The sequence below is a fragment of the Arvicola amphibius genome, chromosome 6 (assembly GCF_903992535.2).
Source record: "Arvicola amphibius chromosome 6, mArvAmp1.2, whole genome shotgun sequence".
Classification (NCBI taxonomy): Eukaryota; Metazoa; Chordata; class Mammalia; order Rodentia; family Cricetidae; genus Arvicola; species Arvicola amphibius.
The window spans coordinates 144,513,737-144,537,456 of record NC_052052.2 but is presented as its reverse complement, the minus strand read 5'-3'; the positions used below and the strand labels follow the sequence as shown (position 1 = coordinate 144,537,456).

The following is a 23,720-nucleotide window of genomic DNA, read 5'->3' as shown; positions in this document are numbered from 1 at the left end:
GTGAGGGGAGGAACTAGTTAAAGCCAGAGTTGTGCCTGTGTTAACTGAGGGACTCCCCAACAACAGACATGGTCTGTGGCGAGCTCAAGGACCTGGGCCTCAGCGGTTGAGTTCAAGATCACTCAACCCCAACTTTCTGCAGCTGGGCCTGCTGGTTCCTTTCTCTCTCACGTGACAGCTGCCCGAAGGACCAAACCCCAGACCGGACCTGGCAGTGTGCAATCTCCAGGGGAGGCATCCCGGGAGCAATCAGGACAGCTGCGCAGGGGTACCCCCTACATCTGCAAACCCGAGGGCACCCCGCTTCCCTAGGTGGGGAGCCTGGCATGGGGTCCCTCCTCCTGGCCGCGGAGGTCCCCACAGCCCCCGATGGGAGCCAGCATAGGGTCCCGCCTCCATGCTGAAGGGTCAGACAGCACTGGGTGGGTTCCCAGAGTGAGGTCCCTCTTCCGGGCTGCGGGGTTCCTAGAGCCCGGGTGGAAACCCAGCCTGTGGTCCCCTCCGCCCGGTTTGGGACTGGAGAAGGCGCCGCCGCCCCAAGTCACCTCCAGCCGGCCAAGGCGCAAGAGGCTACCTGCAGGCTTCGGAGACAGCGGCAGGTGGGAAAGACCGCAGCCCAGCGCGGGAAGCCCCGGTTCGCACAGGGTCCCCTGCGCACCCCTTCCAGACGCGGGACGCCGGGGAGCCCCGTGGAACGCGCGCGCCTCTCGCCCGGGCTCGTCCCACAGCCGGCCGCTTTGTGAGGCTCCTTCACCCGAAACCCGCCGCCCTCCACAGGGCGCGCCCGCGGAGCAGCTACTCCCTACCTCCGAGCGCTGGCCAGGCGGCAGCGCTGCCCGGGCTGCACAGGACTGCAGGATCCACCCCAGCTGCTGCAGCACCTCGGCCGCCGCCGCCGCCACCGCCCCTACCGCGGCGTGACCCGGGGTGGGAGGAGCTCGGAGGCCCAGGCAGTTGGAGGGTCTGGGCGCTCGCCCCGCCTCGGCCATTTCAGTCGCTGCGCAAACTCCTCACCTGCGTAGGGCGGGGCCTATGGGCTCTGGGCGGAGCCCTTTTGTGGGGGCGGGGGCAAGGCTTTGGTTTGGGAGCGGGGTTCTTGTACCAGAGGAGGGGCCTGCGAGTCTTGGGCGTGGCCTGGACAGCGGAGGCATCCGTGCGTTCTGGGCGGGGTTCACCCGCCCGGGTAGCGCCTATAGGACAGGAGCCCGGGCGTCTTCTCCGGGGCGGGGTCTGTCAGTATGGGGCGGGGCCTTTGTCCGTGAAGTGGGGCCTGAGCGTCCATGCACGGGTCGGGTAGTCGCAGACTCAGGTGCCCCCTAGGGTCAGAGGAAGGCAGCAGGGCGCAGCCAAGGTAAGTTCCTTGCCAGTGAGAAAGGCTAAGACTGTGTGAGCTGTTACAGGGTTCTTCAGAAGGGAGTGTGTGAAAAGCTACCCGCGTCCCTGAAAAGGGCTTCGGGAACCGCCACAAAACCTGGGGAGAATTCAGAATGCAGAGGCTTTGAGTCCTCCTGTTAAGTAGACTCCGTGCTTAGTGGCGTGTTTCACGTGTTTTAAACGTGTCCAAGTGTCATTCCATAGTCATGCTCGAGAGCTGTGCACTTTAGTGAAGTTATTTTTTAGTTTAAAGAAATTTAGGAATAAAGCTAAAGCAGACGTCAGGCTTTGTAGTGCAGGCCAGTAACCCAGCTCGACAGTGCTGAGGCAGGAGGAACTCAGTGAGTTAGAGATCAGCCCCAACTACATGGTGAATTCCAGAAAGACCCTCTGTTAAAAAAATAATAATAATCCTAAAGCAGAAACAAGTGTTTTTTAGGGCTTGGACCAATGAGAATACTGGAAGTTAACATTTATGAGAGGAATCTATTGTGGGTTTGTCTTTTATTGTTGTACTTTGCACTTTTATTGTATTCAGAATTTTATTTCTCCAGAAATGAACAGTGAACACCACATTGAGGCACTGTTACTACAGCTAAGTGATTGCATTTATGACGGCTTCGGTGAGAGGGATAGAGCTGGGCAGGGTAAAGATTATTCTAAGTTCAGAAGAGCACTTCTTTCTGAGGGCAACTTTTGGAGCCACAGTTTCTGATGAAAGAAAATCCAGATAGGAGAAGAGCAATTCTCTTGCTTTTCTATATTCACAATAATCCCATACTTGCTGCTGATCTTTCAGAATTCTGACGTCAGGTCCTGGAAAAAAAGCCTTTTGTTAGTAAACACTTGCTGCGAAGTGCATCTTTGTTCCCAGAGTTAAGGATGGTGTCCTTTAATCCTAAGCATGGACTCTAAATCATGCAACAAAACAGGCATTTCCTTACATTGCTGCTTTTGTGATGTTTGCTGTTTCACAAATGAAATCTTTACATTCAAGTCATATAATCACCAGTGATTTAAAGGGCAGTTGGGAATTCTGGGGGAAAAATTTATATTTATTTATTTTACTTTATGTAAACAAATGTCTTATTTGTATGCCTGTGTACACATATATACAAACCACCATGAGAAACCATGTGATTTCTGGGATCATACCTTGGTCCTTTGCAAGAAGAATACGTGCTCTTAGTCACTGAACGAACCATCTCTCTAGTTCCTAGAATTGTGGTACTATATTGCCCTTAATATTGAAAGGACAGGCATCTCCTTACATACTCAATCTGCAGTTGCAGGTACACGAAGCTCCTACCCCCTCAGTTCCTTTCTTGTGCATGTTCTCGTGCAAGTGGGAGCAGGGGTATAGCTCAGAGGCATAGTGCTTGCCTGGAACACACGAACCCATAGGTTCAATTTGCAGTACCCTTCCAAAAGCTATGAGAACATTATTTGACAATACAATCTTTCAATGATGTAGCAGTAATATATTAAACCCAAGTATCTATCTTTTTCATCCTCCTGAGGCCCTACCAAATGTCGGGATTTTTAAATACATCAACCATTAATGAAGGAAGCAGAGGACAGGACTTCTGGTTAAGCACTCCACGGGTTCAACAGACTGAACTCTGATCTGGCCATGGGGCCAGCCAATGGATGATCTCGAACCCTCCTGTCTTAACAGTACTATTCCCAGAAACGGGAGTGGGAGTGGAACTAGGGCGATGGTCGGCTGAATTTCTGGTTTCAAAAAGGCTAAAATCAAAAACTCCTTTAGTCAACTTCTTACACCCAGATTTCCACTCCTTGTTACATCTGTAGGCTTGTAGGGTGGGGTGCAGGCTCTTCTCTGAAGCCAACTTTCCTGACAGAGCAATGAAGTGTTCTTAGTCCTAGACTTGCTGAAATGTAATTTTTGGTATGACTTACTGGATGTTGAAAGTTGGGTTTTGTTGTTTGGTTGGTTTTGGTGTTTGTTTCTTTTTGATACAAGGTTTCACTGTAGCCCTGACTGGCCTGGAACTCACAGAGAGCCTCTTGCCTCTGCCTCCCTAGTGCTGGGCTTAGAGGCATATGCCACCATGCCTGTCTTGTTTGTTTTTGAGAGAGGGTCCTGCTATGTAGCCTTGGCTGGCCTGCAATTGGCAACAACCCTCTTATCTCCCAAGGACTGGGGACATGTGATACCACCCTGGCTTCGATGTTGACATTTTTTTAGATTTATTTATTTATTGTGCATACAATGTTCAGTCTGCACGTGTGCCTGCAGGCCAGAAGAGGGCACCAAATCTCATTACAGATCCTCGTGAGCCACCATATGGTTGCTGGGACTTGAACTCAGAACCTCTGGAAGAGCAGTCAGTGCTCTTAACCACTGAGCCATCTACTTTTAAAAAACTGTTGCCAAAGGGTTTTGTATAGTTCATCAACAGAATCACAGGTCCTGATGTCATTGCGGTTATTTTTTTCCATTTAGGCACTGGAGATACCATCCTCTGAGACAAAAATTGTCTACAAATTATGGCTGATGCCACCTCACTCAATGTGAAAGAGCTCCCCAATGCTGAAGTGCAGAAGAACCGCGTACTAACCCTGGAAGAATGGCAGGATAGATGGGTGACCCGTAACATCGGATTTCATCAGGAACAAGGGCATCGGTAAGACGTGTTTTGTCTCTAACAGAGAAATTGACTGGAGTGAGGTGGGGTGGGGAGGTAGCGTGTGCCTCAGTTAGTAGAGAGCTCTCTTACCATGCAGGACACTTGGTGTGATCCACAGCACTGAACAAAATTGGGCATGATGGTGTATGCCTGTAATAACAATTGGGAAATTGAATCAAGAAGAATCAGAAGTTGAAGCTACATAAGTTTGAGACCAGTGCTTGGCTCTATGAGACTTTGCCTCTGATAGAAAAGGAAGGGGGGAGGAAGCAAAAAGAAGCTGACTTTAAAAGTATATTCAAATATAATTTTGAATTTATTTTTATTGTAATCGTCTCATATTATGCAGCCTCTCACATATCAGTAAGTATCCATAGCCAGCCATACTTTAATTAGCAGTGTGTGTTTTCTTTCATTGTATAATGATTTGACTTGCAGACAATAACATCTTAGATTTATGAAATGCGTTTTCTTTTTTTTAAACCACCATACTTTGGTCATGGTGCTTATACATGCAGCAAAATGCTGAAGCGAGATTTAAGCTTATGTCTCTGTATGTTCAAAAGTGAGGGTGAAGGCTGGCAGCCTGGCTCCGCCCAGGAAAGCATGTGCCACCAACCCCAACAGTCTGCCTTTCATCCCTAAGCCCCACAGGATGAACTGACTCTTGGAAGTTGTCTTCTGACCTCCAGACATGTGCCATGACAGACGTGTACCCATACATACACACATACATCATAAATTAATTTAATTAAAATTTAAAAAGAGTTAAGCTCATTGAGAAGCTATTCTGTATTGAAAGGATTGAAAATGTAGATAGGTCTATAGAACACTTAACACCACTTAGGTCACAACAAAAATCAGAGTGTAAATGTGGTGATTAGGACAGACTTTTCCAAACATATCACTCATGGAAGCAGAAGTTATTTTGCAGTCATGAAAACTCAGGTTGTTAGTCATATTTAATTCTAAGTAGCTGTGTAATGAAGCAAGTTTCTTAGCTGCCCTGTTTCTTTAAGTATAAACTGGAGGTTGTAATAATTTACATCATCTTCTTGTTAAATTGTTGGGAGCTTGGGAAGTTCTTAGTGTCATTAATTCTATCCCCTTCTCCTGTGCATTGGGCTAGTTAAAGCAAGCACTGTTATAACTTTGTTTTTCTCCCCAGGCTATTAAAGAAGCATTTGGATACATTTCTTAAAGGCCAGAGTGGACTGAGAGTGTTTTTCCCTCTCTGTGGAAAAGCAGTTGAGATGAAATGGTAACCCTTACCTAGTTTTTGTGGAGTAATACTTGGGGTGAATATTTAACAAGATATGTGTATGTTTAAAAAAAAAGGGTAGGGGGAGCAGGAGAAGGGTAGGGAATGGGAACTGGGATTGGTATGTAAAATGAGAAAAGATTGTTTAAAAAAATTTTTTTAAAAATTCTCAGAGTCATCTGTGGCAGGACATACCTATAATGGTAGTACGTAGGAGGTGACAGCAAAAGGATCAGGAATTCAAGACCAGCCTTGGCTACATATATATTCAAGGGTCACTAGGATAGGTGAGGCCCTGTTCAAGAAGCCAGTCAAGCAATCATACAAAGATTAACAATAAAATATCATCCTCAAATATTAGTGTCTTTATTTTAGGAGACTCTGTCATAGTTATAAAATTAGAGATACTGTTTCCAAACAACAAGAGTGCAAACTGAGTCAGGCATGACCTTGTCTTTCTGTATTTTGTTTCAGAGGCCACCCAGAAAATAGTTTGTGGGGACCTGAGGATTTAGCACAGTTGGTAGAGCACTTGCCTAGCATGCACAAGGCCCTGGGTTCAGTCCCTGACATTGCTTAAAACAAGGGTGGTGGTATACACTTGTGATCTTGGCAATTACAGGGTGAATTAATTTAGAACCAGCAGGGGAACGCTAGCCTCCTTTTTTGTATCTCCTGGATCTGTGTATGTGGTCTAATGTCTATAAGTAGCTTAGAGATTTCAATAACTATGGATGTTTGAAATGGAAGGTAACAGAAATACACAAACTGTAGCACAAGCTTTTAGCAGGGCAGTGTTTATAGTCCAGAGTTCAGCTCAGCTCTTCTGCCCATGAGCAAACAGGAGATTTTGTTAGTGTGAGCCACTATTATAAACCCAGTGGTGAGGAGAGTAGTTGTTGTGAGCAGTCCTCTGCAGAAAGAACTCACGCCAATCAACAAGCCGCACTACTAGAGGGCTACCCTGAGTCACAACCCTAGAAATTACTTTTACACACAACACTGCTGTCATGATAATGCACAGCTACAAACACAGCCTCCAAAATGTGTATTTGCTTAAATCTTAAATGTTGAGAACTCCTATCGATTACTAAGCAGGAGAGAAGAAAAGATCAGTGGAAAAGGTTAGTAAATACAAAATAGACTTACCTTTAAAAGGCTCAGCTCCCACCCCCATGTCAATACCAGTGATCTACCCACAAAACATATGCATTTGGATTTCATTCTCCAATAGAGAGTAAAATTTTGCAGGCTGCACTGTCTCAACTTGTAGCTAAAAGCATGTATTAAATGGCTGTTACAGGGCTAGATAGGTGGCTCTGTGGTTAAGAGCACTTGCTGCTCTTGAGAGGACACAGGTTCAATTCCCAGTACCGACATCAGGTGGCTCACAACTACCAGGAAAACCCTCTTCTGGCTTCTGTGGTCTCTCTCTTCCTCTCTCCCTCTTCCGTGCTCTCTCTCTTTCTCTCCCTCTCTCTCTCTCATACACACACACATACACAGAACATATATACAAAGACATACACATAAACATAAATAAAAAATTAACAAATAAAAACTTTAAATGGCTGTTATAACCTGAGATTCAAATGTGGCCATGAAATTAAGGATTTTTTCTTATTAGAGCCATGCTTTAATGGGCTCTTGCCAAACCAGAAGAGAGTGACTTTGCAAGGTACATATGAGAAACAACTCTGTAAACAGAAATGGTAATTCTGTGGCTGGAGCCGAGAGTTTAGGCAACAGTAATGAAACTGTATAGCTGCTGGCTGGGTGTTTATTGGATATTTTGGGAGTCTCAATCCATTTGTAACAAAAAATCTAAGGTTTGGGGATGTAATTCAGTGGGATAGTCCTTGCCTGGCATCCACCAGCTCAGGCTTTATTCCCCCAAACTGCAAAATAATAATAAAAGATGAAATACAAATACAGAACGGAGCTACTGTCATTGCATATAAGTTATCTTTTCACTCGGGTAGCTGACCTGTGTGTACAGGCACTGGCTATGAGCAGATAAACTAACTGGGAACAGGGGCCAGAAAGCATTAACATGAAATAGGAGCGTTATTTCAGGGCTTCACTTTGGCCTTATTTGTATTCCAGGCGATGGCGCATGTGTTGGCTGGGAAGATACAAATACATGCAGCCAATTTGGATAATGCCTTTGCTTACATTTTCTAACCTCAAAAACATGTACAAAGAAGGAAGAACTAGTCTCTGTGCTAGAGTACAGATCCTGGGCAGTATGAGAGACAGGTTATCAGTGCACTTCACTTTAGAACTATAAACTTTATAAACTGTAAACTCTACCCACGTTGGGAGCGTGCACTCTTGTGTCGATAGTAGATACCGTCCATTCTCAGTTAACAGATGCGAGAATGCTTGGAAATCACGTGATGTTCCCTTTGGTCACCTGTGGCTTCATCTGCAGAGGACATGAGATAAAAGCCAAACTCCGCCCCCACGTGAAGCTGCATATGAACAGACTAAATCCACATGTGTGCTGTTCAGACAGTGCCCTGCTGCCTCAGTTTACCCCCAGACCCAGCCTTTCTCCTCCACACAAACTTCCCATTCAGTTTCCCTCATCCCATCTTCACAGCGATTCAAACAGCACATTTTCCAACACCCACCTTCTGAAACCGCCCTTAGGACTCCATCACAGGGAGTGCCCCATTGTACTGTTTCTCCAGCTGTTACACTGACAGGTTTGTGTGGGTGTGGTATGTACTTGTGTAATTGTACTTGTATGTGCAGATACACACATGTGCAGTCCAACGTCTACATGGGGCATCTTCACTTATTGATCTCCATCTTATTTTTAAAGACCAGGTCTCACTGAACCTGGAATCTGCTGACAGGCCCCAGGTATCCTCTTGTCCCTGCCTCTCAGCACTGGCATTGCAGGTACGGGTTGTCATGCCTGGCTTTCTCTGTGGGTGCTGGGGATTTGAACTTAGGTCCTCATGCTTGTGTAGCAAGCACTTTACCTATTGAGCCCTTGCCTCATTCCTAGTTTTCTTTGGTGTGTGTGTGTGTGTGTGTGTGTGTGTGTGTGTGTGTGTGTTTTAAGATTTGTTTTAAGTATATGTTGACTGGTGTGTGCACATGAGGGCTGTTGCCCTTGAAGGTCAAGAAAGGTCAGGATATGAGATCCCCTGGAGCTGGAGTCACAGGCCAATGTGAATCATTGTGATACAGGTGCTGGGAACTAAACTCCACTCTTCTGCAAGGGCAGCAGGTGCTCCTAACCACTGGGCTATTTCTCCAACCCCCTTTGTGTATCTTTGAGACAGAGTCTCCTGTAGCTCACGCTCGTCTCAAACACGTATAGCTGTGGTTGACCTTGAACGCCGGATCCTCTTGCCGCCACTTCCTAAGAAGCCTATGCCCCATGCCCAACTCACAATGTTTTTCATATTGGTTCCTAGCCCTTACTTTCCCTTCAACCTTGTGATTTCTATGTATGACTCTGAATAGTGCAGTAACATTTTGCTAGGCTTCTTCTGCTTTACAGCAGAACTGTTTAGTTTTTATGTAATTTGATATCTCAGTATTTGGGCACCTGCTACTTTTTTTCTGTTTAAGATTTCTGCTACTATTTACGATCCTCATTGTGAAATCTGTAACTATAGAACTTGTTAGGAAAATGTTGCTATTTACATATAGTAATAAGATTCATTTTCCAATCATGTTTATTGTTAATAAATGGGAATTATAGGACTTATTACCAAAAATGCACAAAGTATCTCAAGCTTGCACTCTACTAGGGCAATACTAGTCACATGTAGCAATTTTTAAAAATTCACTTAATTACATTTTTTCAGTTTTGAAACAGTCTTGCTGTATGTTCAGCGTGGCCTCAATCTCAAGCTCTTCGGCTCCACAGTACTGGAACTAGGGGCATAACATAATGCTGGACTTGGCTACTTAAATATAAGCCAAATGAAAATTTAAAGTTATTTCTATGGAACTGACCAAATTGCCTGATGCATAGTAAGTAGCCAGTGTAGCCAGTGGCTCTCTTTTGTACAGAACAGAGACAGGCATATCCATCATCACAGAAAAAGAATCAATAACCAGTGCTAATTTAGAGGGACCGAAAAGCATTTTCTCTAGTCAAACACATTTAGATGAATGCCTGCGAAGATATGAATCCCTCAAAATTAAGGAAAAGAAGCTGGGCGGTGGTGGCGCACGCCTTTAATCCCAGTACTTGGGAGGCAGAGACAGGTGAATCTCTTGTGAGTTCAAGGGCAGCTTGGTCTACTACAGGATGAGTTCCAGGATAGGCTCCAAAGCTACACAGGGAAACCCTGCCTCGAAAAACCAAAATAAAATAAAAAAGTTATTTTCTTTCTTACAGTGATGCACTTTCAGCACAGGGCTTTGGGCATGGCAGGGACTCTGGTTAGTGAGTTGTATTCTCAGCCAAAGGTACTATCTGTCTATTATGGCTTTTTCCTGTGCTGTATATGAAGTTAACCTGAAGTGTAACTCTTTTTCTCCAGGTTTGCAGACTGGGGCCACACTGTGGTTGGTGTCGAAATCAGTGAAATTGCGATTCGGGAATTTTTTACAGAACAGAATCTTTCATATACAGAGAAACCACTGACCGAAATTGCTGGTGCCAAAGTATTTAAGGTTTGTGTCAGTTGTAAGTAAGTATTTTCATGCCTCACACAGAAAAAAAAAAAAAGACTTTTTTTTTCTTTTAACCATGAGTAATGAAGATGTTAAACAGTGTCAGATGGCTCTTGTACCACAGATTAGCGCCATGTGATAAACTGCGGTGAGCTACGGCTTCAGCGTGCAGATGGCAGCTCAGCACTCCGCAGGTGGAGGCAAGAGGATCATGTATTCAAGGCTAGCCTAGGCTACTTAGGGAGACTTTTTGTCTCAAAACAAAAGATGCTAGATAGATAAATATTAACAATAAATGATAGAACTAAACATATAGATGATAGTTTGATATGTAGATGATGAATAATGGCTAAATCGATATTAGGAATAGATATAGAGGTTGTAGACTACATATATGTGTGTGTGTGTATGTATGTATGTACATATATATACACAAACACACACACATATATATGCATATATCATGGTGCCCATGGAGAGGGGAGAGTCAGTTCTCTCCTTCCACCATGGAAGACCCAGGGACTAACCCCAGGTTGTCAGGCTTGGCTGCAGCCTTACCCTCTGAGTCATCTGGCTGGCCCACTCCAGGTTTTAAAAGAAAACATAAGTTACAGTTAAACTCCAATGAACTTATATTAATGAGTGTTCTCTCTGTTTCCTTGGCTTTGTCTGAACCCTGTTTGCTTTCCTTGACTATTTAAAGATCTGCTAGCTAAGTATAGAAAATGATGGCTCAAGAAGTTAAGAGCACTGGCTGCTCTTCCAAAGGACCCGGGTTCAATTCCCAGCACCCCCATGGCAGTTCACAACTGTCTGTAACTCCAGTTCCAGGGTATCTGACACCCTCATACAGACATGCATGCAGGCAAAACCCCAATGTACATTAAATAAATCTTGAAAGGAAGGAAGGAAGGAAGGAAGGAAGGAAGGAAGGAAGGAAGGAAGGAAGGAAGGAAGGAAGGGAAAGAAAGAAAGAAAGAAAGAAAGAAAGAAAGAAAGAAAGAAAGAAAGAAAGAAAGTTTCCTATTGTTTCGTTACAGAGTTCTTCAGGGAACATCTCAGTGTATTCCTGCAGCCTGTTTGATCTTCCCAGGTAGGACTGAGTGCTCTATCCACACCCTTATGTGAGTGTGTGAATGAGTGATCCCTTTGCACCAGTGTGTGAGTGCGTGTGTGTAAGAGAGAATGAATGTGAATGTGTGTATGTGTGAAAGCGTGAGTGGGTTGTGTGAGTCTGTGTAAATGTGTGCAAGTGCGTGTATGTGTGAATGTTAGTGTGTGTTTCTCTGAGTAACCATTTTGTATGTGAGTGTGTGTGAGTGTATATGCCCAAATGTGTGAGAGTGTGAGTTTATGTTCGATTGTGTGCATGCTGTGGCACATGAGTGGCAGTCAGGGAACAACCTTAGATGCCAGTCCTTGCCTCCTACCCTGTTTGAGACAGGGTTCCATGGCCCTGTGCTAGCTGGCCTTCACACTTGCAGGAATCCTCCTGTCTCCACCTCCCGTCTCACCAGGGGAGCACTGGTATTACAAATGTCTTGCTCTTACATGGGTTGTGGCTGTCTGAACTCACATACTTGTGCTTGTGTGCTAAGTGCTTTATCCACCAAAACAGTCATTTGTTCATTTAATAAGGGATGGTGGCACACACTTTAACATAGCACTTGAAACAGGCAGATCTCTGTGAGCTGGAGGCCATCCTGTTCTGGATAGCAAGTTCCAGGTCAGGGCTATATATGAGATGCTGTCTTGAAATATAAAAAAAAAAAAAAACAGAAAGAAAAGAAAAGAAAAAAAGGTGGTCCTTGGTCCAGCAAGATAGCTAAGAGGATAAAGGTGCTTGTCTTGCAAGCTTGATGACCTAAGTTTAATTCCCAAAACCCATGGTAGAAGGAAAGAAGAAACTCCTGAATGTTGTCCTCTGACCTCTGTATGTATGCACAGCTTAGCATGCATGTGCTTCCACACATGCACCACACATAAGAATCACGAGTAATAACAGTAACAATGGAGGTGGCCTTGTTTGGCAGTGCTGGGGTAGGGAATCTGTTTGCCACTCCTGTTCACTCTGCAGCAACAAACATTGTCCTACAGCTGTCCTTACCAAAACCCCATCTTTCCACTTCATGGGCATAGCTCCCAAACCTTCAAAATCGTTATTACGATCCAGAGTAAGTAGACATGGAAAGAGGAATACCAAGTCTTCTACCTGGTACCTGAGCCTGTAACCAAATGAATTACAAGGTGCAGGAGGCAATGTGGTACCTGCCAGAGCCTGATGCCTGAGCTGGGGACAGGAACAGAGCTGTCACTCACTGCCTCTTGTGGGATATTTGCACACTGTGTGAAGATGTGTCACCGTGATTGGTGTAATAAAAAGTTCAATGGCCAATAGCTAGGCAGGAGGTATAGGTGGGACTTCCAGACAGAGAGAGAACTCATGAAGAAGAAAGGCAGAGTCGCCAGCGAGACCAGGAGAGGAAACAGAAGTTGCAAGATGGAAGAGAGTCAATACCAGAACAGATTAATATAAATGGGTTATATTAATCCCATTAATGATGGTAGAACATAGATTAATATAAATGGGTTAATTTAAGTTTTTTTTAATATTTATTTATTTATTATGTATACAATATTCTGTCTGTGTGTATGCCTGCAGGCCAGAAGAGAGCACCAGACCCCATTACAGATGGTTGTGAGCCACCATGTGGTTGCTGGGAATTGAACTCAGGACCTTTGGAAGAGCAGGCAATGCTCTTAACCTCTGAGCCATCTCTCCAGCCCTTAATTTAAGTTTTAAGAGCTAGTTGAGATAAGCCTAAGCCAAAGGCTAAGCTTTCATAATAAATAATAAGTTTTCATGTCATTATTTGTGAGATGGTGGCCAGTGAAAAAGCTTGCTACAACTTCCTGTTGACAGGTTCCATCTGCAGCTGCCCTCTCTCTGTTCTCCCTCCTTTTCCCAAGTCACAGCAAAACAAGGAGGCTTCTGAGAGAGTAGAAAGTGGACAGCCCCACACTGGGCCAGTACACCCCTCTAAAGTCTATAGAGAAAAGCCACCATGAGGCCCTGATACCCTGATGATAGGTGAGATTTCCAACATGTCCCCTGCAGAACCTCAGATATCTTGTTTGAGATTTGACCTTTTCCAGACAAAATGGAACAACCTTTACCCTCTCTTCTGGGCAGAGTGAATATTGGCAAGTTTGACAGGATTTGGGACAGAGGATCGTTAGTGGCTATCAATCCAGGTGACCATGATCGGTAAGTCAATTTCTTCGGTTGTTTTGGTTTTCATTGTGTTTAGCTGAGTTTGAGGAAAGACTCCAGGGTTCGTTCACTTTGCAAGCTCTGTTGCCTCTAACAAAGCACTGTGGTTTTCTGAGCTTCAGTTTGCTCCTCTGCGACACAAGACAATTCTGCTAGCGCCATCACCGTTGCTGACCGCTGTTGGACTCTGACCTCTGCCAGGCATTGTTTGGAATATTCAGTGTGCGACAACACATTTAACTAGCCTGACAGGCCTATGACATGTGTGCTGTCTTGATTCCAATATGCCTGTGAGAAATTTAAGGTCAAAGAGATATGTTCCAAGTTAGATAGCTAGGACCTGACAGTTGAGTCTAACCTGCCGAGTTTGTTCAGAGTGCCACATCCATGACCTTGAAGAGTTGCTATGGGGATTCAAAACAAAAATATGTGAGCCAGGTATGGTGGCACACAGCTGTAATCGTGGCGCTTGGGAGTCCAAGGCGAACCTGGGTCATAATGAGGCCGTGAGACTATGTCTCCTTGCCGCAGACCAACTCTCTTGGAGATCGAAGACAGAGGGAGAACGGGTGAAGGCTAAGGAGAACCAGGATTCGGCGAATGACAGACACAACTCTAATGAGGTTTGAATCTGCTGCAAATTTACTAAAATTCAAGCATTACTTTTATGAGATTACAGAAGGAAGTTGGCAGACACAAAAGCTTACATGAAAAAAATGATTACAGGCAGTTGATTGTTTTCAGCATGTCTTGTGGTCAGGGCCAGGTGGGCAGAGCTTTTCTTTGAAATTCGTCTCACACCATTAACCAACTGCTAACTTTCTCATGGCCCTAAATCATATCTGCCCTCAAGGTAACCCAAACATTATTCTTCAGGATTTTACCCCCAGGGCTTGCTCCAATATTGAATGTTTGGCTTCATATTGTCAAGAATAGCCTGCCTTTCTTTCCTATCTAAAATGCACCAGGGGTTTCTCATTTTGGCTAGCCTCTCCATAAATGGTAACTCATGTCACTCCATACGTTTTCCTTCATAATTTACCCATCTTCTCCTGTCATGAGCTCTTTCTGTTCGGGTATCCATAAATTCCCCCAGAGAGTGAGCCAGAGTCTTAATCATAACGTTAATGGCCTGAATCAAGGGAGGGGACTGACGCATCAGTTCCTCCGTATTCAAGGAGCCGTTGGGAATGTTTCCTGGTTCCTTGAACAGATTAAGTTTTTTGCAAGAGAAAAATAGGACAGAGAAAGAAAATAGCAGAGCCAACGCAAAGAACCATCGCCAGGAACAAAGTGAACGAGGTCGTTGAGGCCAATCAGGCACCACAACTCAAGCAGACTGCCAGGGAACCGCCGGGGGCCAAGCTCCGGGAAGCATGAGCCCCTCATTTTGAAATGGCCAACACCTGAGAGGCATTTTGTCACACAGGCCAGACAGCCGTGGATGTGGCATCTCCTAAATAAAAGAGCAAGGAAATCCATGAGAAATGTGTTATCAACTCTGACTAAACTTACAAAAGCACTTGTTGATCCTTTGAGTGATCCTGTTTATACCTAGCCTTGCTAGAAAGTCAAATTAAGAAAGCATGTGAGGGAAATACAATTCCCCTTTTCCTGTGTAAATGCTACATATGCGTCCCTTCAGATTTGGCCGGTTAGATACTGAATCACTCATTACACAGAGGCAGGCTCTTCACACATGGCCAAAAAGTCTAAGCTCCATGTCAGTGACACATTTTTTTTTTATTTAAAAAACCAACTGCTTCATATGTAAGGCCATTGCCAAACCTAATCGTTGGCATCCCACACCAGAAATATACATATTTTCTCTTTCACTGATAATTTCTCTCTCTTTCCTCTCCCCTCCTCTCATCTCCCTTTCTACACCCCACCCCACCCTGCATCCTCATCTGGGCTTGTCTCTGCCATACTTGCTCCTGAACGATCATTTGAATTCTGTTCCTGGCATTCAGCTTTTCAAAAGCTACTTGTTACATTCCCATTGGATTCTTAGATATCCCCTATGTCAGGTGCTGGGGAAGCAGGCGTGGCTTTTGCCACAACAGTTCTTCCGTCACCCAGCTCTTCCAAACATCCGCATCACATTTCCAGAGCATGGCCTGCATTTCCCAAGTGGTATTCATGTTCTTCCTCAGCGCAAAGCATCACCTGAAACCCCTTCGTCTTCATAACTCACTGTATTTGTGGACCACATTCAGTTCTGCAAAATGCTGAAGTTTGTAGCTATTTCCTGAGCCCTCTCCAGGATGGTCCTCTGTTTCTTTGGGGGTTAATTCCTTCGTGGGTTTTTGTTTACTCTATAAAAATTCACAGGTTGCCAGGGAGAAAGCAGGATGTTGAGTGCATATCATTAGACCTGATATACACTTAGTGCAGGTAAGATATCTGTAGTTACCGTGACTAAATGTAGACAATCAAGCTTACATCAGGCAAGACAAATGTACCGTTTCTTGCATCAGCTCCTCTGTCCTTAGCTGTGAAGGCTACCCTAGTGGCTGGCCCTCTGTTCATGGCTAACAAGGCAAGTGACACCCAAGGGGAAGCTTCCTCAGAGAACCAAGTTCTAGCTGGGCCAGGGAGTCACAATCCTTCCTGTTCCCCTGATCTGCCTCTTCTACCCCTACCCCCCCCCACCCCGTATGTGTGTCTCTGTGGTCACAGGGTAAACACACTCAAGCATGTTGGACATTTTTATCAGAATTAATTACTTGGAGATGTTTAATTCTTTTATTTGTGTGTATGTGTGTGCACATATGGTGGATGACCATGGAGGTCAAGAGAGGGCTCTGGATACCGTGGAGCTAAAGATGCAGGTGGTTGGGAGCCAAACAACGTGGATGCTAGAAATCAAACTTCGGTCCTCTATAAGAGCAGTTTGTGCTCTCTGAGCCATTTCTCCAGCCCCACTTTTCTAGATTCTTTTTGAGATTGATTGAAAGTCCACATTCCAAGAGGATTGATGGCTGTCAGTTCCAAGAGACAGGGCTGAGATGCTCTGATGGATCACCTTTCTAGGGACAGGTTTCTTTTTCCCGCTTCTTTTTTTTTTTTTCCGAGATAGGGTTTCCCTGTAGTTTCTAGAGTCTGTCCTGGAACTAGCTCTTGTAGACCAGGCTGGCCTCGAACTCAGAGATCCGCCTGCCTCTGCCTCCCGAGTGCTGGGATTAAAGGCGTGCGCCACCACAACCCGGCCTTTCTTCCCACTTCTTAAGAATAAGAGTCACACATGCACAAAGCCCATGTCCCCACCCTCATCCTGCCATCAATTTATGTGGTGTTGCAGGCCTATAATCCCAGCACTTAGAAAGTGGAAGCAGGAGGATCAGAAAGTCAAGGACAACCTTGGCTACTTAGTGAATTTGAGGCCAACCTGGGGCACAAGAACCAGGTCATCTTAGTTCTGTTCTGTTGCTGTGAAGAGACACCATGACCAAGGCAGCTTATAAATGCAAGCATTGAATTGGGGGCTGGCTTATAGTTTCAGAGACTTAGTCTATGACCATCATGGTGGGGAGCATGGCAGCATCACTGGAACAGTAGCTGACAGCCCACATCCTGATCTGTAGAAGGCAGAGAGAGAGTGGGGGGGGGGAGAGACCGGACCTAGCTGTGCCTGGCATGGACTTTTGAAACATCAAAGCCCACCCCCAGTGACTTACCTCTGCTAACAAGGCCACACCTCCTAATGCTTCCCATATAATTCCACCAACTGGGGACCAGTGCTCAAATCTGTGAGCCCCTGGAGGCCCGTTCTTATTGAAACCACCATACAGGTTTATATGGTTACTAGGAGAATTTCACTGTAGGTAGTAGTGTAGTAGTGTATATAGTAGGTGCTGGCTTCCTTCATTGCCTTTTGTCCCTCCCAGACTCTGTCTTTATAGAGAAATGAAACACTTTTTTGTGCCCTCTCTAGCTATGCAGATGTAATACTGTCCCTACTGAACAAAGGGTTTCACTACCTCGTGGCCATCCTTTCTTATGATCCAACTAAACATGCAGGTAAGCCACACTTGTTTTGTCTGCTTTGTTCCCTGATTTAATTCTATTATTATTTCTTCTTCCCCATCTTATCTCATAGGATGTATACTGCTTATGTGTGTGAAGATAATTCTGGGATAATGAGAACAGTAAACCTTTGTGCTCTTCCACACTGTCCTTGTTTCCTTATATTCCTTTATTGTTTGGTTCATCAGTCATAGTTCAAACTGTAGGAGGGGGAAATGGATGATCCTAATGTAAAGAGATAGCTCAAGAGTCCCAGAGTAGAAGAAAGAAATGTGGCTATCCTGCCATGGGTATTGCATTATTGCCCTGACGTGGGTATTGCATGGTTGCCCTGCTATGAGCATTGCATGACTGTGCTGCCCCCAGAGGTGGCATTGCATGAAGCAAATATTGATACACATTCAGATACATTCCCACAGGAATTCAAACAGAAGGGGAAGAGACATGAGGAACTGTGGGGGTTGTGGGGAAATCTCTTAAATGGTGTGCTTTTGTTTCGTTTTTGAAACAAAGTCTGACTTTAAAGCCCAGCCTGGTCTAGAACTTACTATGTAGCCTAGGCTAGCATCAAACTCAAGATCTCTGTGCTTCAGTATCCCAAGTGCCTGAACTGTAGACATGGGCCACCACTCCTAGCTAATCTTAGGTTTTATCTATTGGATGCTACTACTGTCTCTCTGATTTTGTTTGTTTTGTGTAACATTTGGCATCAGTGAGGATCAAACCCAGGGCATTGTCAGTGCTAGGCAAACCCATTCTCACTGAGCTTTCTCCCTGGCCTAATTATTTTCAATTTCTAGAAATGGTGATTCCTCTGACTCATTGTAGGCAGAATTTTCCTTTCCCACAGTCATTCTCAAATAATCACTCAGAGGCTTAATATTAATTACAAATGTTCGGCCAATAGCTCAGACTTATAACTAACTAGCACTTACATTTTAACCCATGTTTCTTATTTATGCTCTGCCACATAGTGGTACCTTTATTAGCATGGCACATTCTTCTCCTGCTCCCCCAGTGTCTCCTGGTGACTCCAGACTCTGCCCTTCTTCCTCCCAGCATTCTCCTGCTGTGAGATAATGCTCTTGTACACTGTAAAGGTTTGTTACTCATATTAGTTTAGTAAAATGCTGATTGGCCAGTAGCCAGGCAGGAAGTATAGGCGAGATGACCAAACTAAGAGAATTCTGGGAAGAGAAAAGGCAGAGAGTCAGTCACCAGCCAGAGGCAGAGGAAGAAAAATGAGAATGCATTGCTGAGAAAAGGTACGAAGCCACATGGCTAAATATAGACAAGAATTGTGGGTTAACTTAAGTTGTAAGAGCTAGTTAATAATAAGCCTGAGCTGATAGGCCAAATAGTTTATAGTTAATATAAGCCTCTGTGTGTTTCTTTGGGACTGAATGGCTGCAGGACTGGGAGGGACAGAAACATCCATCTACCTTCTCCTAGTCTGGCTCTTCTGCCTAACCTTATTCTGTTTAGCTATTGACCAGTCAGCTTCTTTATTAAGCCAATCACAGTGCCATTTATTCACACAGTGTGAATCCCACAGCAGCTCATTTTGTTGCACTGGGAGGAAGCTTTCTCAGCACTGGGGATGGACCCCAGAGCCTTACAGGTACTAGGCAAGTGCTGTCCCGCAGAGCCACCTCCCAGCCTTGGACACTATAGCTTAGTGTTTGCTTTGGGCAGACTTGTATTTTCATGAAGGAGTTAAAATCAAGTATTTAGACTTTTAATTTGTAAGAATCCTGGTGGTTTTCTTGTTGAGGGCGAAGGATGTTTGTTGGTTGGTTGGCTGGTTGATTGTTTTTGAGGCAGTGTCTCATGATGAAGCCCACGCTGGTCTCAAACTCAGTATCCTTCTCCCTCCACCTCCTGAGTGCTAGAACCATAGTTGGTTCACTGGGGTTGTTTGTTGGTTTTTGAGAGAGAGCAGTTTCATGTAGCCTAGGCTGGCCTTGAACTCTTGTTCCTGCCACCCTGACTTCCTAGACATTGCAATTACAGGTATGAGCTAGTGTGTCTGGCATTGTTTGATTTTTTTAATTGAGCTTTTTTAAAGTGCCCCATTTTTATTAATATTTGTGTGCAGTCTTTTGTTGTTCTATTTGAAAACCTTGGGTCTAAAAAACTCATTAAAAGATGAGACTTGGTCTCTGTGATTATGTCTGAGGCAGTCAGAAGGAAGTAGAAGTCAGTGGAGGCCAAAATGAGCTCTGCTCATCTCATTTACGTTCTGCTCATGAGCAGGAGGCCCAGGGAAGGCACCATGGGAAGCAGCACAGCTTTAAAGGACAGAGGGGAAGATGATGCAAATCCCTGTCCCATAGCCGAGTGGGAGGGATATAGTGTCAGAGGGCCGAAATCAACAGCCTGGAAGGTGAAGGACATCTAGAGGAACCTGTCAATGGGCTCCACTCTGATCTCTGATATGAGATATACAAAAGCCAGGTCTGGGGAACAGGAATGTAGCTGAGTTAGTAGAGTGCTTGCCTAGCCTGCAGGAAGTCTCTGGACTGATACCCAGCACTGTGTAAACCAGATGTGGCAGTACATGCCTGCAATCTCAGTACTTGGGAGACAGAGGTAGGGGGTCAGAAGCTCAACATCATCCTTGGCTCCACAGTGAGTTCAAGGCCTGCCTGAACTACATAAGACCCTATGTCTTTAAACACACACACACACACACACACATATGTACACAACCACATGTATATACACACACTAGAAAGTCCTGCTTAAATGCTCACCTCTCTGGATTTCTGAGTAGTTTATAGAATAAGTCTCCATAACTTGACTGAAATTAAACTGAGAGGTGAACCCCACAAATTTGTTTGTTTTCAGAATTAGAGTTGGAGAGATAAACTATTCTTCACCAGACTCTTTTTCTCTTAGGCCCGCCATTTTATGTTCCAGATGCAGAACTTAAAAGGTTATTTGGTAAGTTAACATTCTTCTTTAATACCCATGCCCTGAGTGTGTGTGAGTGTGTGTGTGTGTGTGTGTGTGTGTGTGATGTGACATGTAGAGGTCACAAGACAAACTTGCAGAAAGTCAGTTCTTCCACCTCGTGGATTTTGGGGATTGACTCGGGTTGTCAGGCAGGCTTGCAGACACCCTACCAGGGGTTAGAAGTTATGCGCTCCCTTTCTTCCCCCCCCCCACCTTGTCTCTGTGTAGCCCTGACTGTCCTAGAACTCACAATGTAACCCAGGCTGGCCTTGAACCCAAGAGACCCATCTACCTCTGCCTCCCGAGCGCTAGGTTAAAGTAGTGGTGTGCTTTATATTTTTCAAAGGCTTTTTTATTATTTGAATTATATATATGTGTATATGTGTCTTTATGGATATGTGCACATGTCTAGAGAGGCCAGAAGCATCAGAGCCCCAGGTATTGGAGGGATAGGCAATTGTGAGCAAACTGGGGTCTTCTGCAAGACAGGTAAAGCGCTGTGACTGCTGAGCCATCTCCAGCCCCAATTATGTTCTTTGTAAATAAAGTTAGTAGATCTAGGGTGGTGTACACAACTGTAATCCCAGATCGCAAATAGCTAAATCAAGAGGAGAGAGTTCCAGGCCAGCCTGAGTCTAGATCAAAGAGAAAAGCCTGTCTGAAAAATAGAATTAAATAAAAGTAAACCAAGAAAGTAAACAGTCACCTGTTCAGTCGCTAGTGAACTATTAGTATATGCAATTAAAGCATATAAAATGTAAAAAGCAGAGTCTATGATATGAAAGAATGTTTTATCCTAGAGAAGGGAGTAGTGTGCCCTTTTATCTGTGTGCTTTATAATAAAGACACCACCTGTGGTCCTAGCTTTTGGGAGGCTGGTGCTGGAGCATCAGAAGTTCAAGGCAATCCTTAGCTACCTAACGAATTTAAGGCCGGCTTCATTTACAGAGGGCAGGGAAGATAACACAGTCTGTGCAGTGCCTGCCAGGCAAGCAGGAAGACCTGCGTTTGGATCCCCAGCACTGACATCAAAACCAGACCTGGTCATTCATGCCTATGACCCTAGCAACTGCCGTGGAGGGGGTGCAGGCAGATTCTCAGATCACTGAGAAATCCTGTCTCAAAAGATAAAGTAGAGAGTAATACAGAAGATGCCAAATAACAGTCCCTTCCCCCTTCGCATGCATGCGCAGGCACGCATACAGGCACGCACAAATACACAAAAAGATAAGATTTTTAGCTACGAAATCCTCCAGAGCTTTTGTAGAGGCATCCCTGATGTCCTTCACAATGTTTTATTTAACTTGTTGCCTTTCTGACTTCAGGTACGAAGTGCAACATTCAGTTCCTTGAGGAGGCTGATGCTCTTGAAGAACGACACAAAGCCTGGGGAACTGATTACATTTTTGAAAAATTGTATCTCCTTACAGAAAAGTAAACCACAGCTGGCGGTGGTGGCACAGCCTTTAATCCCTGCATGCGGGAGGCAGGGGCAGGCTGAGCTCTGTGAGTTCCAGGCCAGCCTGGTGTACACAGCTCCAGGGCAGCCTGGACTATGCGGAGAAACTCTGTCTTAGAAAAAAAACAAGCAAAACAAAAATAATCAATCTTTGTATGAGTTTTTGAAAAATGAAAGATTATGTTAATGCTTGAAAGTATAATCGCTTGGAATTTTCTTATGCAGCGTACAGATCTTTGCTTGTGGCTTTTTAAGTGAAATAGCACACTAAATACCGTGTGTCTTTTTTATAGTCAGCATGTATTACTTCTATAATGAAAAATCAAAAATCTAATATCTGTAACTTTAAACAACAAATAAAAATATATATTATGTATGAAAACTGGAGTCACCAAGGAAACATAAGATCTTAGTAGGATTTGGGGTAGTCTAAATAGTTTCATTAAAAATTGTACTTTACTATAAATCCTAATCTACTTAGGTCCTGGGATCCCAGCTTCATGTTTCCCCCTTGAATAATTTTATATATAACAGAATCCAGAAACAACAAAGAACAATTTTAAACCAGCCTATATGGAAAAAGTATTTTCTCCAAATTGTAAGAATAAAACCTTAAAAAAATTTCTGAGTTTGGCAATTTTTTTTCTTTTAATTTAGTCTTACTTAGATGGGTGGCACAGGGCATTTATTGTGCAAGTTTAGTTTCAGAATTTGTCAGGTTTTTTTTTTTTATCAACAATCACATTTTGCTTAGATGTCACTCTGTATCTCCATGCCTCCTAACACATATGTGGTTATATTTCTAGTGTTAATACAGTAATGTGTATTAGTATAGTAATGTGTATTTTAGAAAATAGGTTACTGTGTATCTGTGGGAATATTTGTGCAAGTCCTAAGGTAATGATTGTTTTGGGGAACACCATTAATATTAATATTGTATATATTCTCCCCTAGAGATTATTTTTTTAAATTTAAACCTGGGGCTGGAAAGAAGGCTTAATGGCTAAGAGCACTTGGCACTCTTGCAGAGGACAGGGGTTTGGCTCCCAGCATGCATATGTCAGTCACTACTGCCTATTACTACCTCCGGGGAGACAGTACTCTTTTCTGGCTCTGGTGGACACCAAGCATGCACGTGGTGCAATATATACATGCAGGCAAACTACTCAACACAAAAAAATATATTTTATTTTATTTTTTAACTGTCAATCACTGAGGTTTTATTAAGTTCCCGAGGCTCTTCAAAATTATCATTAGGGGAGTAGAATTTCACTACTGCTGGTTTTTCTGGAACATTCAGATTTTTATGCTCCTGAATTTGACAACTGTTCACATTTGACCTGTCATTTCTTCACTCCCACAAGGCTCAAGAGAAGTGGCTTCAGTTTGACCTGGCCTTTTGGCATTTAATTTTCTTAAAGCTTCTTTCCCTCATCTTATTCGGCAAGGCAGAGTCACATCTTGCTTCTTCTGTAGCTGGGTCAGGGCTCAAAAATATATTTTAAATATTAAACTTTGTGTAAACTTCTCAATGTTGACCTCACACCCTCTATGACAGCATTGAGGATTCTGTCCTTGGATATCTTTTGTCATTAATCTATTCAGATATCCTGATCAGACTTGCTTCTCTGAAACCTGCCTCGGTCTATGGAGTGAACTTCTAGAAGCCATGAGCACGTGACCTCACCTTTGTAGCCAGTTGAATGAACAATATTGGACCACTGAGCTGAGCCAATCCAATTCTCTTTAGAGAATTTTTTTTTAAGCTCAAATCTGGAAAGACAAGTTAGCTGCTCATAGGGCAAAACTAATAGGTACAGCCAGGATCTCTCGAGTTGCCATGGCTGCCACAGAGCTGAGAAGTGGAGACACAGACAGTAGAGGAGCAGCCGGTGTTCCGGTTCCCTATTTTGCCTTCCAGAAGCCCTGCTGCCCAACCTAAGGAAGAAAGTCTCTCTCCGCTCATGCAGTAGCTCGCGTTCATTCTCCAACCCAGGGTCTTAAATGGCACAAATCAGATCGCTTTTTGTAGTCAGTCTTTTATGTAAAATTTGTCCTCACTGG

At 44.2% G+C, this 23,720-nt stretch overlaps 1 protein-coding gene across 2 annotated transcripts; it reads left to right on the top strand.

Annotated features, from left to right (window-relative positions):
- The first annotated feature begins 1,208 nt into the window (after window positions 1-1,208).
- Window positions 1,209-22,279, top strand: Tpmt (thiopurine S-methyltransferase). Of its 2 annotated transcripts, none has more exons than XM_038333019.1 (9): window positions 1,209-1,351; window positions 3,845-4,025; window positions 5,197-5,289; window positions 9,804-9,936; window positions 10,977-11,029; window positions 13,130-13,204; window positions 17,148-17,233; window positions 20,141-20,185; window positions 21,523-22,279. In XM_038333019.1, the coding sequence occupies exons 2-9, from the start codon at window positions 3,889-3,891 to the stop codon at window positions 21,633-21,635; spliced, it is 735 nt and encodes a 244-aa protein (XP_038188947.1). In that variant the 5' UTR covers window positions 1,209-1,351; window positions 3,845-3,888; the 3' UTR covers window positions 21,636-22,279. The 2 variants fall into 2 exon arrangements, with proteins under 2 accessions (XP_038188947.1, XP_038188949.1); XM_038333021.1 differs by lacking the exon at window positions 1,209-1,351 and adding an exon at window positions 3,086-3,286.
- Window positions 22,280-23,720: the final 1,441 nt, after the last annotated feature.

What these genes read in the sequence shown, in the direction of transcription:
- Tpmt (XM_038333019.1), top strand. Translation starts at nt 3,889, where the DNA reads ATGGCTGATGCCACCTCACTCAATGTGAAAGAGCTCCCCAATGCTGAA. An exon ending in CATCAGGAACAAGGGCATCG is followed by an intron (nt 4,026 to 5,196) that starts GTAAGACGTGTT and finishes TTTTCTCCCCAG; the next exon opens with GCTATTAAAGAAGCATTTGG. An exon ending in TGATCCAACTAAACATGCAG is followed by an intron (nt 17,234 to 20,140) that starts GTAAGCCACACT and finishes TTTTTCTCTTAG; the next exon opens with GCCCGCCATTTTATGTTCCA.